This window comes from Aspergillus clavatus, genomic scaffold (genome assembly GCF_000002715.2).
Source record: "Aspergillus clavatus NRRL 1 1099423829794 genomic scaffold, whole genome shotgun sequence".
In the NCBI taxonomy this organism is placed as follows: Eukaryota; Fungi; Ascomycota; class Eurotiomycetes; order Eurotiales; family Aspergillaceae; genus Aspergillus; species Aspergillus clavatus.
In genome coordinates, this window is record NW_001517105.1 from 622,004 (window position 1) to 635,529 (window position 13,526).

At 51.8% G+C, this 13,526-nt stretch overlaps 4 protein-coding genes across 4 annotated transcripts, besides 1 other annotated feature; 3 read left to right on the forward strand and 1 right to left on the reverse strand.

Moving 5' to 3' along the window:
• Positions 1 to 1,188: 1,188 nt before the first annotated feature.
• Positions 1,189 to 2,286, forward strand: ACLA_055490 (metallophosphatase domain-containing protein; the record flags this gene model as incomplete). The annotated part of the gene is made up of 1 exon (XM_001274926.1): positions 1,189 to 2,286. One exon carries the CDS (start codon positions 1,189 to 1,191, stop codon positions 2,284 to 2,286), a length of 1,098 nt encoding a protein of 365 aa, XP_001274927.1.
• A 273-nt stretch (positions 2,287 to 2,559) lies between these two features.
• Positions 2,560 to 4,182, reverse strand: ACLA_055500 (L-lactate dehydrogenase (cytochrome); the record flags this gene model as incomplete). Its single annotated transcript, XM_001274927.1, has 3 exons — positions 2,560 to 3,639; positions 3,701 to 4,014; positions 4,074 to 4,182. The coding sequence occupies 3 exons, from the start codon at positions 4,180 to 4,182 to the stop codon at positions 2,560 to 2,562; spliced, it is 1,503 nt and encodes a 500-aa protein (XP_001274928.1).
• Positions 4,183 to 9,274: 5,092 nt separating this feature from the next.
• On the forward strand, positions 9,275 to 11,032 carry ACLA_055510 (putative MFS monosaccharide transporter; the record flags this gene model as incomplete). Its single annotated transcript, XM_001274928.1, has 4 exons — positions 9,275 to 9,368; positions 9,433 to 9,540; positions 9,597 to 10,137; positions 10,195 to 11,032. 4 exons carry the CDS (start codon positions 9,275 to 9,277, stop codon positions 11,030 to 11,032), a joined length of 1,581 nt encoding a protein of 526 aa, XP_001274929.1.
• A 945-nt stretch (positions 11,033 to 11,977) lies between these two features.
• Positions 11,978 to 12,000: a microsatellite.
• Positions 12,001 to 12,369: 369 nt separating this feature from the next.
• On the forward strand, positions 12,370 to 13,356 carry ACLA_055520 (Rab family GTPase; the record flags this gene model as incomplete). Its single annotated transcript, XM_001274929.1, has 2 exons — positions 12,370 to 12,415; positions 12,503 to 13,356. 2 exons carry the CDS (start codon positions 12,370 to 12,372, stop codon positions 13,354 to 13,356), a joined length of 900 nt encoding a protein of 299 aa, XP_001274930.1.
• Positions 13,357 to 13,526: the final 170 nt, after the last annotated feature.

The following is a 13,526-nucleotide window of genomic DNA, read 5'->3' on the forward strand; positions in this document are numbered from 1 at the left end:
ACCTCAAACGAGGCCTCTTGCTGGCTCAACTGGACGAATATCTACATTTGAGAACACTCTTCCCTCGTCCATTCTTCGGCTGGAATTTGATCATGATGTAATGGCGACGAGCCTATGGTTCTGGCCCTCGTTTGATCAATCCCCCGGCTGTGTAACATTCCTGGTGATTCGGCTGAGATGTTTATGTACCTGAAGCTACATATGCATGTAGCCCAGTACATGGCACGGAGTATGTAATCCTTCCACGGAGGCCAGAATCGAATGAATCCATCATCTTGTGGGATGACAATTCCTCGTTCGTTGGCTCGAACTTCATTTGATCGCCTGTGGGATTCGTAACAACCAAACGGCCGCATTTGAGCGGAGTACTGTCTCGCAGTCAGTCCTATCACCAGCCAAAGGGCTGGACGTCCATGCACAGTTTTGCAGCGTCCCATCATCACGAAAACCTTCAATTCGAGCCAAATGGCCTACCATGCAGTTGGCTCAAGCCCGTGAAAGGTGGCCCATCAATGACAAATGATCTGGCAGTTGGAGACGTATAAGGTCTTCAGCTTAGGTGGAAAGGTCAGTCAGTACGTGGTCCGTATCAACGAATCAGACTGGACAGTCATGTATTCCAGTCTGTTGTTGAGACAAGCAGCTCCAAGTTATGTACCCATGCTTGCAGAGTTTCATGAGAGCGAGTGATGATAATCGTTGCCGTAAGAATGTGGACGCCATTTGCATCTTTCTTCGAGGCCTTTGAAGAGGATCTGATATTATTGTGCCCAGACTCAAGACCTGGTTAGTGGTTAGGTATGCATAATTCCGACTGTCAGCTGTGGAGAACGGTAGGAAGGCTCCGCTTGGGGAATCTGCTGAAGGGAGACATAAATACGAATCGATTTAAATGCGATCCAGACAAAGTAAGACATATTCACAAGTTGCGCGTTTATTCGATGAAGTTGTTTCACTTTAAAAACAGTTGTAGTGGTCTAGGAAGAAGTATTTCGGATTAAGTGAGTCGAGGCGACAACAACAGCAACGTCACGCCTTCTCCACAATGCCTTGATTGGGGTAAAGGCGTGTATTGTAGCTGTAGCTGTAGCCTGAGGTGTAGCTCTCTTCTCAGTCAACATCTACTTCCAACCCACTCCCTCATCTCAACGGTTCATACACAACTTGGACTCCTCGGGGACTTCAAACATGTCTACTCCCTTTGATCGTCGGCCGGCACTAGATTACCTCTTTGCGTCACCTCTGACTGCATTCCTCTATCCCCTCCACCATCTCCTGCTCCGACTCCGCGGACCACCGCGACTACCTCCCCCCAATGCGCGCGCCATCCGCGTCGTCTGCATCTCCGACACACATACCCTAGAGTGGAGCGACGTCCCGGACGGCGATCTCCTCATCCATGCCGGCGACCTCTCTAATGACGGCAGCATCCGCGAGATCCAAGCCGCCGTCGACTGGCTGCAGAAGCTGCCGCATCCTCACAAGGTCGTCATCTGCGGCAACCACGATAGCTACTTCGACGTGCGCTCCCGACGCGACGAGGACCGTGATCTGTCTTCCTCATCCTCCTCCGCCGCCTCTATCCGCTCAATCGACGACCTAGACGGCCTCCACCGCATCAACTGGGGAACCATCCACTACCTCCAACACTCCTCCGTCACTCTCTCCTTCCCACCAGCACCCTCCTCCTCCTCCTCAACAACAACATCCACCACCACTACCCGCCCCCGCTCCCTCACCCTCTACGGCGCCCCCCAAATCCCTGCCATCGTCCCCCTCGGCCCCGAACACGCCTTCACCTATCCCTCGCACCACGACGCCTGGTCCGGCACCGTCCCCCCGGAAACCGACATCCTCATCACCCACACTCCGCCGCAGTCCCATCTCGACCTCTCCCCCGTCTACTCCACCGGCTGCCCCTTCCTCCTCGCCGAAACATGGCGCGTCCGCCCCGCCCTGCACGTCTTCGGCCACGTCCACGAAAACTCCGGCCGCGAGGCCGTGTACTGGGACGAGGCGCAGCGCGCCTGGGAGCGCCTGTGTGCCGCGCGCAGGCCGCGCGCCCGCCTTCCGGGCTTCTCGGCGCTGCTCGGCTTGCTGAGGGACTTGTGGGATGTGCGCGGGTGGGCCGATTCCGCGCGTGTGCTGCTATATGGCGTTATGGGTGTTGTGTGGGCGAGGGTCTGGGGTGGGGAGAATCGGGGTTGTGGGTGGATGGTGAATGCGGCTTGTATGAAGGGGAATACGGGGCGGTTGGGAAATAAACCGCAGGTGGTGGTTTTGTAAAAAAAAATAAAAAACAAGGCCTAGGAGAAGGAGTAGGTAGGAAAGTGTACATAGATACTGGGGAAAAGATTTAATGATTTGATGCTCGATGCAGCTTTGGTTCGGCACCACTCTCCCATTCCTATTCTTAGGTTGATTCTATGTACAGCGATTGACCTGCCCAATCATGACTTCCATTAGCGTACACTCCAGCCGCGATAGCTGATCGAGGGTGGAATAAATTGGTTTATATATATATACATATATATCATGAGCCGGTTTGCGACTCGCTCTCTACAGCTTGGATTTCTCGCTGAAGCGCGGCGCCTGGAGCGGGTCGTACGCGCCGAGAGTGAGTGTGTCCGACGGCACGGGCGCGTGGTGGCCGCCCGTTAGGCCGCGCACATCGATCAGACTCGGGTTCAGCTCCTCGATCGTCCTGGCTCCGATCAGGCGCATGTTCATTTCCATCTCATCCCTGAGAAGCTGCATGGCTCGCTCCACGCCCGGCTGCCCGTACGCGGACATGGCGTATAGGAACGGGCGGCCGATGCCTACCCCCTGAGCGCCGAGGCAGAGAGCCTTGAGGATGTCGGTGGCGCGCCGCACTCCCCCGTCGACGTAGACTTCGATCTTCTTCTCCCAACCGCGCTCGCGAAGCGCGGGCATCACCTCGGCGAGGACCTCGATGGCGGACCGCGCGAACTCGAGCTGACGACCGCCGTGGTTGGAGAGGACCACGCCGTCCACGCCGGCTTCGACGGCCCGTAGGACATCCTCCACGCACTGGACGCCCTTGAGGATGATGGGCATCTTGGTGATGGACTTGAACCAGGGGATATCCTTCCAGGAGAGGGAGGGATCGATGAAGGATGAGATGGCGCGCGCTGCGCCCTGTGAGCGGTCAACGTCGTCGCCGCTGCTTGCCTGGACACTCGAGCCGGCATCGGAGAACTTGGATCGCATGTCCTTCTCGCGGCGGCCGAGTTGCGGGGCATCGACGGTGATGAAGAGACCCTTGCAGCCACGTGCCTCGGCGTGTTGCACGATCCGCTTAGTAATCTCGCGGTCTTTGTTCACATAGAGTTGCAGCCATTGTACCTGATCTCCCTGACGGGCGTCCACGATTTCGTCGAATGAACATGATGCCAGAGTGGGAATCATCTGGACGACGTTGTGCTTGTGAGCCGCACGAGTCAACACGACTTCACCCTCTGGGTTGCCCAGCTTCCCAAGCGCAGTAGCAGTCACGTAGAAGGGCATGGAGACCTTGGTCCCCAGCATCGTTGTGCTGAAGTCGACGTTTTCCACATCGACTAGTACCCGTGGACGAAACCAGATCTTGTGGAAGGCATTGTGGTTTTCACGCAGAGTCTGTAGTTCTCTGGTTAGTCGGACACTGGTATTTCACCACATCGATAGCGTGGTCACGTACAATCTCGTCATCGGCACCACTCGAGTAGTAAGCCCAAGCGGTCTTCTTCATCACACTCCGTGCGACTGTCTCGAAGTCCATCAAGTTGTAGCAGGCCTGCAGCGGGGGCATTGTCTTGATTCGTTCCTGACGATCTGTCTCCTCCGGATCTTGAGTCTTCTCCTCCTGCTCAACAGTCGCCATGTCTACCTCTCCCAGATGTTTCGACTGATCCAGGTATTTGTCCAATGTGTCGGGAGGGTGGATGGGCTCGAACTCCTCGGTTGCATCTTTGCCAGCGTACTTGAGAATAATCTTCTGACCACCAGGATGCTCTGCACCGAATCAGTTTAGCTAGGGTAGTAGATGACTCTTATGTCGAAGATAAGTATACCTGGTAGAAATTCTGTAACATCGTACGCTTTCCCGTGAACAATGACCCAGCAAGAGTCCTTGGAATTGTGCTTGGCGACGTCTGCGCCAGTGAGCTTGCCTTGAGCCATGATGACGACTATGATGGTAGATGGGATGGGAAATTGAAGCAAAAGAGGGTAGAAATGAAAGTTGGGGTATTAGCAACGATATAAAGTCTTCGAAGAGATGCAAGTCGGTCGATAGAAGAGATACCAAGCGCTGTGAACTCCGAACAGTTCCCCACTTCACAAGTGAGCTCTAGTGGTGAAGTATGAGGTTCAAGACTCAAAAAATCAGAAGCCCGCAAATAAAATGTGGTAATCTACAGGGCCTGGAGCGCCTCGGTACAATCAGCAGCAAATTAGGACAGATTCAGCAGAAATCCGGGGACAGTCGTTGGTCGAGAAATGGATGTTGGGGTACCGGAAGAGATGCGACCTTCGGCTTTGGGGGGAAAAGCTAGAAGCAGTTTGCGGGGAGGACATTCGGATTTCGGGCGATGTTGTTTCCTCTCGGCCGATTGCAGCCAAGGGATGCTCGGGTGGCATGGTCGCCTTGAATGAACGACGGGTATTGTAAAGGATAAGCTTTCGACTGATATCAACTTGAAGATTAATATATTCTTACCTCCAAATTGTCAAAGCACGCTCACATCCAAGACCTTGGGGCTTGGGGGCCAGGATTCTATACTGAGATCACGTGATATTCACCTTCTTGATGTCACACAGCAGCCAAGTCACCACATGGAAACATAGACTACGTTGTTGCTGCAATGCACTACTCTTAACAGCAAGAGACCCTTACTCCGATATTGTTGTCGAGAAGAACGGAGGTAAAGATTTTATACGGTCTACGAAGTTGGATGGCAACAACCAACATGCAGACACATGCAGCAAGAAACGGCCAGGCGATTCCCAGTCTCTGCTTAGTACGTCTAGATCTTCATGAGTCTGATCATGCAAGCGAGAGTGCGAGACTTTGTTGGCAAGGAGACTCAGGTTTCAAGCAGCATGTCATTGCCCAAGATTCGAGAGCATCTGTCCTTCTGTGTAGTGGTCAGAATGCGATCTAGATACAACGTCTGGATATCCGATATAATCTCAGGTCCAATCAAGTCGAACTGATTCTCATTTCCACTTACTGACTCCGTCGGAATATCTCCTGAGATAACTCACGGGCCACGGCAAGTCGCATTGGCTTCGGTACCGACTATGCCGAAGCCAACCGCTTTCAGTGCGACTGTGCATCCATCTATCCACAGCCCACACTATGATGCATCCACGAGATTCATGAGGCACGGCAAATTCACTGACGCTGCCTTGTTTATAAGCACGTTACTGACGAGAATGTGGATGAGGATATTGAATATTGCTTCTCTGCATATTCTTGCATACCTCCAGTCTCCACTAGCCTTGTTGGCTGTCTCCGTCTGCGGAATACTCGATCCAATGAACTGCTGACTCAGCTTATTCAGTGCATAACTGCACTTTGTTCTGTCTCGACAGTACAGCCCGCATGAGGGTGGTGGATGTAGAGTAGTCTTTAGAAATAACTTGGGCTCATTTTCTCCTCTATGACTCTAGCTGCCTGGGACAGTCAGTACCTTGTAGACACCCGGCGTTGTTGGTATAAAATCGTTGAAGATTCGAGCACTGGCACCCAACGGGGTTCCCGAGTCTTGGAAGCAAAAGCCGACTAATTCGTGAACGGTCGGCCTGCGCTGTTCCAAGTCATACGGACTCTTGGTGTTCCATTTACCTTCCTAGGCCGGTTAAATGTGTTAAGGTCCAAGCCCGAACTTCTTCCGAGGAAGATGCGTTCATCAAGCGGCATTCGCATGTATTAACACTCATTAATGAATATTATTCGCTGGTATGTCTCTTAGTCAGTTAGTTTGTTCTATCGGACCCGAATCGTGCGGTACTTTGTAGTTTGTACTCCATGTCTGCTCCACAAGAGGGGATTATTGATCATTATCCAGTCTGAAACAGCAGACCTTTTGGCTTTTGCATAGTTGTATCTTGGCTAGGTTGGCTTGAGTCAACGTAAGAAACCGAGAAAGCTGATGCGAGGATCTACATTTTACAAGCATGTCACCCGTGAGGCAAGGGTAGAATGATAGAAGCTCTACAAAATACCCGACGACCGTGAAAGTGTAGTATTTGGGGGTATAACGTCACTCGTTTTTGTTTGTAGCTAGGTTGTCTGTTTAAGGGTAGTATTAAGAGGCTGACCGAAAAGTCACAGGACAATGCGGACTTAGTGGCTCCATCGAGACCGATGACAAGACAATTCAGATATTTGTAAAACTCTTATCTATAAGGGATCATCTCCAGCGTCACTTGAAACCATCAAGTATCAATATTCAATGTTGTTGATGGCAAAGCCATGGATATCAATGTGTGAGAATTAAGGTGTGCCACTTACGTCGTTATCCGAAGCCTCATCAAAGTGTCTTTGGCCTTAACACATGGCATGACGCCACACGACGCATCTCCGACTCTATTTTCCACGACTCGGGAGTCGGAACAGGGCAGTCAGGGACAGGCACAGGCACAACCATGTCGAGGTAATACACTACACCGTATAAATTCATCCAGTAGGTCGTTGAGAATGGATAATGGAGTCACTGAGGGTAATACTATCTACGAACTGTGATTGCACGGGACAGATGAAGATTCTGACTGAAGCTATTCTGTGGTTGGTAGACACCATCGCCCACCGTCCAGGTAGCCCCTCCGATCTCTTTCTGAGCCAACCACGACGCAGACCTGAACAGGCTAATTGCAAAACTCTGAACCACTGATCGACATGGTGCGTGGCAGACTGGCAGCGTCATGGAAGTTGGAACCCGAGGCATTGAGCGCCGAGCTCACTTGTCCGACTCTTGATTCCACCAAGATAAAGGATCGTTGAGCTTCAGGTTTCTTTTCCGGTTTGCTGGCCGCGCTTGGCGCTTGGCGCTTGGAGACTCGAGACAAGAGTCAGAAACCAACGACGAAAAAAAAAATAAAAACTCTGCTTTTCTGTTGACGTCGCAGTGATAGTATTCATAGTATCGTTGCTGCTGCTTGGGAATCATCTCGAAACGCCACTGTTGGCGGGCGATGCGAATTCAAAATCAGTTTCTGCATGAAGCTTGACATAAGAGGCTGCGATCTAGGAATCCAACTCGCCGTCATCGAGGGGGTCTGTTGTATCGGCGTGCTTCTGTCGACGGTCGCGCAGGGTCGAACCATTATTCGGCCATTACTCTTCGCGAAATATGCACTAGAGAACCACTCGGGCTTGGGGTTTCAGTTGGTTGCAATACCGGTGGTCACTCTGTGGAGGGTGGACTCATATTCGCTTGTGATGTGGATGGCAATTGGCAACTCGGGACGGACTACGGCTGGTTCGGTGTAGGCGAAATAAAGGAGGAGAATGTACCCAACTTGCGAAGCCTGGGGATTGGGGAAATTATCACCAGATTAATCAATTGGATAAATTTGATAATAAGCCGATCCAGATAATCTTAAGTAGTGGATCTCAGGAATGCGAGAAAAAGTGGAGGACTGCCCCCCTTCTCAGGACCGAAGGAAGGAGGACTAAGGACCGCATGCGTCCCATGCATTCAGAAATTTCGGCACCAAATCATAGCCTTGCACCATCCTCCACCACAACCAGGTTAGGCCTCCAACGAGAGGTGTTCTGTCTTCTGTGATTGTTGGCTGACGGGCTGAGAGACATGTCAGGTGTCGCAACATCACTAATTATTATGCGGCGATGCAGCCGCCTTGCAGATACCATGAGTCCATGACGCTAGGTATGGTCGGGAGACGATGACGGCTTCCCGTCGCTACTATCGATGTAGTAGATGGTACTTGATCAATGATGACTGCGACCCGAAGAAGGGGCTGAGCACGGGATGGCGTTGATGATCTTCAATCTGACCTAAATAATATGCAAATATTGCGATCGCTTCCATTTTCTTTTTCTTTTCTTTCTTTCCCCCCACCCCCTTTGGTACACTCTACACTGTGCAGCACAGATGGACGGGTAGGAATGGAGAAAACCCCCCTGAGATGCGAATCCCCAGAAGACTCAGGAAAACAAATCACATTTGGATCCCACAGATTCTGGTTGCTGGTTGAGGGTTCTCTTGATTATCTCATCCCCAAAGCACGTGCAGAACCCCCGTGGGATCGATCTTCCACTCGTTTTAGTTGCCTGGTTGAGTGGCCACCCAGCAGCGGCACTCGACTGACTCGAGAAGGGTAGGTCTTCCCAGCTGTACTCCACGTCTGGGTGACCCGTCACGAGTTTGTGAGTGGACGGTTGAACCCTCCCAAGTGTCAGCGGACATACGGAGTACGTATTTCCTCATGCGGCCGATGAATGAGAGAACGATAAGCTGGTGGAGACGGGACATAGAAGAGCCTCGGTGGATGACCGTAGGAGTAGGAGTAGGACAGGGCATTATTGGATAGTGGATAGTGCCTGGGAGTGTAGGACAGACGGACAGACAAAGACTTCGGCCCTACACAAAGTGGCCACGGAATGCACAATTGTGGTCCAGGGTGGGATGTCCAACGGCGGCGACGCCAATGACGATGCCCAGCACTCCCAACAAGACCCTCTTTTTTTGTTTAGTTTCGAGTATCTCAATCCCCATCTTCAATCTGTTTTGTCATCGCTCATCCTCCGTTCTCCTCTGCGGATGCTATAGCCTATACCGAGTACTGCTTCAGTGATGGAGCCTTTTGTGATGTCATCCGCCGTGTCCATCTCGAACCCACAGTGGGTCGTGGCTAATACACAGTACTAAAGAAAAAATGCTTAACCTACGATTATTGATGCATTCAGTCCCCCCGGCTCCACAGGCCATACCCTAGGTCGGTGGAGTATTGTTTTTTGGTATCGACTCGGGGAAGAAAATGATGGGATTATGGGAGATGCAAGTATGCACTTGGTGGTCACTGCAGGTCGTCGACTTTCAGTTTCTGGAGAAGTAGAAATATCCCCCCCATCCCCCCACCGACTTCTCCACGTTCTGTTACTTGTGTCTCTTCCAGTTCATAGCATTATACTCCTTTCCTTCTCCCGTTTCTTTCTCAAGGAAGACAGCTTCTGAAGATCCTTGGTTGTCATATCTGCCTTGACCGTCCTTCTATCCCCATTTCTACACACCTTCTTCTCATCATGCCGCCTTCATATGCTGGCCTGTCTGGCCGGCCACTATCGTTGGCAGTGTCAACTGTGGCCACAATGGGTTTCTTGCTGTTCGGATATGACCGTAAGTGTTGACCCTCTCGAGGGGATTGCATGAGAAGGCCCATCCAAGCTAACTCGAAGATAAGAGGGTGTCATGTCGGGTATCATCAGTGACGATGCCTTCGCCAAGGTGTTCACTGCTACCAAGGACGATTCGACAATGCAGGCCCTGGTGACCGCTGTCTACGAACTTGGTAGGTTATTCTTCCTGCTTCGTTTACCTTCGCATGTCTAACAATCGTAACTGTAGGCTGTTTGGCGGGTGCCTTATTCGCTCTGATCTTTGGTGATCGCACGGGTCGTCGCTGGATGATCTTCTCCGGTGCGATTGTCATGATCATTGGTGTCATTATCCAGGTTACCTCGTTTGTCGGACACATCCCGCTCCTCCAATTCTTCATCGGTCGTGTTATCACCGGTATCGGAAACGGCATGAACACATCGACCATCCCCACCTACCAGGCCGAGTGCTCCAAGACCAGCAACCGTGGTCTGTTGATCTGTATTGAGGGTGGTGTGATTGCCATCGGTACCGCCATCGCATACTGGATCGATTTCGGCGCCCACTACGGTCCGGATGATCTGGTTTGGCGTTTCCCCATCGCTTTCCAGATTTTCTTCGGTATTATCATCATTGTTGGCATGTTCTTCTTGCCTGATTCCCCTCGCTATCTGATCTCCAAGGATCGCATCCAGGAGGGCGAGCGTGTGCTCGCTGCCTTGGCTGGCCGCGAGATTGATGATCCCGAAACCCAGGTTCAGAAGCAGCTCGTCATCGAGTCCATCAGGGCGTAAGTTCTCCTCAATTCTATCGGATATGTGGCATGGATGCTAACCTCCCATGACAGTTCTGGTGCTGGTCAGAAGACCCGATTCAAGGATCTGCTCACTGGTGGCCGTACCCAGCATTTCCGTCGTATGCTTGTTGGCTCCTCTTCTCAGATCTTCCAGCAGCTTGGCGGTTGCAACGCGGTCATCTACTATCTCCCCGTGTTGCTGAAGGAATCCCTCAACCAGACTAACGATATGGCCTTGCTGATTGGTGGTATCAACATGATCGTCTATTCCATCTTCGCCACATTCTCCTGGTTCTTCATTGAGAAGATCGGCCGTCGCAAGCTCTTCCTGGGAGGTTCTTTCCTCCAGGCCATCTCCATGGTCATCACGTTCGCTTGCTTGATTCCCGGTGACGAGGAGACCTCCAAGGGCGCTGTATTTGGTCTCTTCCTGTACATGGCCGCCTTTGGTGCTGCTTGGCTGCCTCTGCCCTGGCTGTACCCCGCTGAGCTGTCTCCTATCAAGACCAGAGCCAAGGCCAACGCTGTCTCTACCTGCAGCAACTGGCTTTTCAACTTCACGGTCGTCATGATCACACCGGTCATGATCGCCAACATCGGCTGGGGTACCTATCTCTTCTTTGCGGCTATGAATGCCCTGTTCATTCCCGTGATCTGGTTCTTCTACCCGGAAACCGCCAACCGAAGTCTGGAAGAAATCGATCTTATCTTCGCCAAGGGTTATGCTGAGAACATCAGCTATGTCAAGGCTTCCAAGGAACTGCCCAAGCTGGAAGACCACGAGATCGAAGTCGAGGCTGCCAAGTATGGTTCTAGCGACTCCATCGATGACATGGAGAAGGCTCATGCCGAGCATAACCTTGCCGAGCGCTTGGAGAGTACTCAGTAATATGCCTGAGTCTGATCCTTTCTTTGTGAAAAAATTCCCGTTTATGAAGTTTTGCTATCTTCTGATGAAACATGCTTGTTATGCCTCTTTTCTCTGGTTTCCTTGGCCGAGCTGGAGCTTTTGCCGATGGAATTCAGCCGGACGAGTTTGACACCGTCATGAATGCTCAAGACTGCCCCGGTCTGGTTTCTGGGTGCAGCGTCTTTTGATACATATCCTGTTTTTTTCTTGTGATTTTTGCGACTACCCCTTTGCGGTCCTACTGTAGGACAGATCTTGGAGGTTATGACACTGGGAGGCCCTTTTTTGTACATTGTTTCTTGATGGCAGTATGGACGCTTTGATACCATTAGAGTCGCCATAGACTTTGAAATAGACTTCATTAGTTTCATCTTGAGTATTGTTCTCCGACCCGGCGTATTGAAGTATATAGATAGATAGATAGCACTTGGGCCTGGTTGTGCAAGGGAGATGGTTTCTTGAATCTCCATCAACATCATCGGGATTTGTGTAAACCAAAGCTGTCCAGTAAATAGAGGCATTATTCTCACCGGTGCCCGTAGGCAACTATCTATGCCACTACACGATAGACGATGATGGATGGACCTACTCCGTCCGTGGTTTGTTCAGAGCCTGATTTTTCGAGTCACATTGTCATCTTTCCTTCCAGTCAGCTGGCTCAGCCTCAAGACGAGTCATTCATTACCAAGCACCCGTCCGGCTTCAGAACTACCTATTCGCATGTATTTCCATCTGCACCTTACTATTTTCCTATTTATTCCCTGACCTCGTACAAATTCAGTTCGTCTAGCATTTCTATCTGGTTTCATGAAGTGGTTGGGGGAATGTAAGGAGTCCGTTCTCTTCACCCTGATTATTGATCTGAGACCACACACAGCCAAGTACAAAACCTGATTGTTTGGGGTATTGAAGAAAGGCTTGCTCTTTTTTTTTTTTTTTTTTTTTTTAGTATGAGGACTAATCATTTATGTCCATTGACGTGATCTACTAATTAATCTTTGCATATATTTCGAGGATGCAAATTCTTTGATAACTGATTTCTCGCGAAATCTCTCTCACTCTCCATCCGACCGGATAAAGCGCCCATAAGCCAGCCCAATCAGTCCCGCGCCACAGCGTGTCCGGTACCTCGCGTAGACTCGAACGTCGCGGGTCTAGAATTCTCCTGCCGGTGCTACATACATACAGGCTACAGCTCTAGCTCCCTGTCGAGCATCTGCGCCCATTGCGACTTGATTTCCCCCGGGAAATTTCTCCTGCTGGATCATGCAAAGGCTGTTCTCCGTGCGCCCCCCCGCTATCGTGTCTACCCCGCCATGAGCTCCTCTCTCGAGGCGAAGATCGTTGTGCTGGGCTCGCAAGGTATGTTAATTTCATATAAATCCCCCATTGGACTGTGCTGCAGCCGCCACATTGCTCCCCGTCGCTAACACCCAGTCCCCTTCCCAGGAGTCGGCAAGACCTCCCTCGTCCAGCGCTATGTGAAGAACGCCTTCAGCCCCGCAACCATCACCTCGACGGTGGGCGCCTCGTTCATCACCAAACGCGTGCTCGACACCACGTCCGACACGGTCGTGCGCCTACAGATCTGGGACACCGCTGGTCAGGAGCGCTTCCGCAGTATCTCGCGCCTGTACTACCGCGGCGCCAACGCCTGCCTGCTCTGCTACGACATCACCGACGAGCAGAGCTTCCACGAGATGACCGGCTGGCTGCTCGAGCTCAAGAATAATCTGCACGGCGACGACCCCATCGTCATCCACGTTGTCGGCACAAAGTCCGATATCGTCGCGCTGGACCCCTCCCGCCGCCGCGTCCCCTTTGAGCGCACCATCGCGTATGTCGCCGAGCAGCTGTATCCGAGCCGTGCGTCGACGCCGCCGCCTACGGCAACGATGGGGTCTGCGTCGGGGTCTGGGATAGGATGCGGGTTCCCGGGCAGTGCGCTGCAGAGCCCCGATAGCAAGCGCAGCAGTGGCTTCTGGGGCCAGGATATCGGGTGGGACTGCTGCCATGAGATCTCCGCCAAGGATGGCGAGGGGATTGAAGAGGTGTTCCGTGTCATTACGCGGAAGCTAGTCGAGCAGCGGAATAAGCGCGAGGCTGGGAATATCACCTCGCAGGGCACGACGCCCGGAATCGATGGTGTTGTGTCATCGTTGAACAGTCTGGATGGAAGTGGGAGTTTCCGGCTGGGACACGGCGACAAGCGCAGGAGTTGGCTTGGGTTTCCGCCGAGTAGTATTGGGGATGATGGGGAGGAGTTGATGGAGGTTGCGAAGAAGAAGGGGAGGTGTTGTTGAACTTTTTTTGTTTTTCCCCCTTCAGTTGCGGGTTTTCTCCATCTTCATGGTAGTGATGCATCTCTCGAGCGTTTGTGATTTTGAGTGGATGGCGTTTTTCTTTCTTTTTTCTTCTTTCTTTCCAATGTTACGGTTCAGGGTGTGTTTATCGCTTTGCTTGGGCAGGTTGA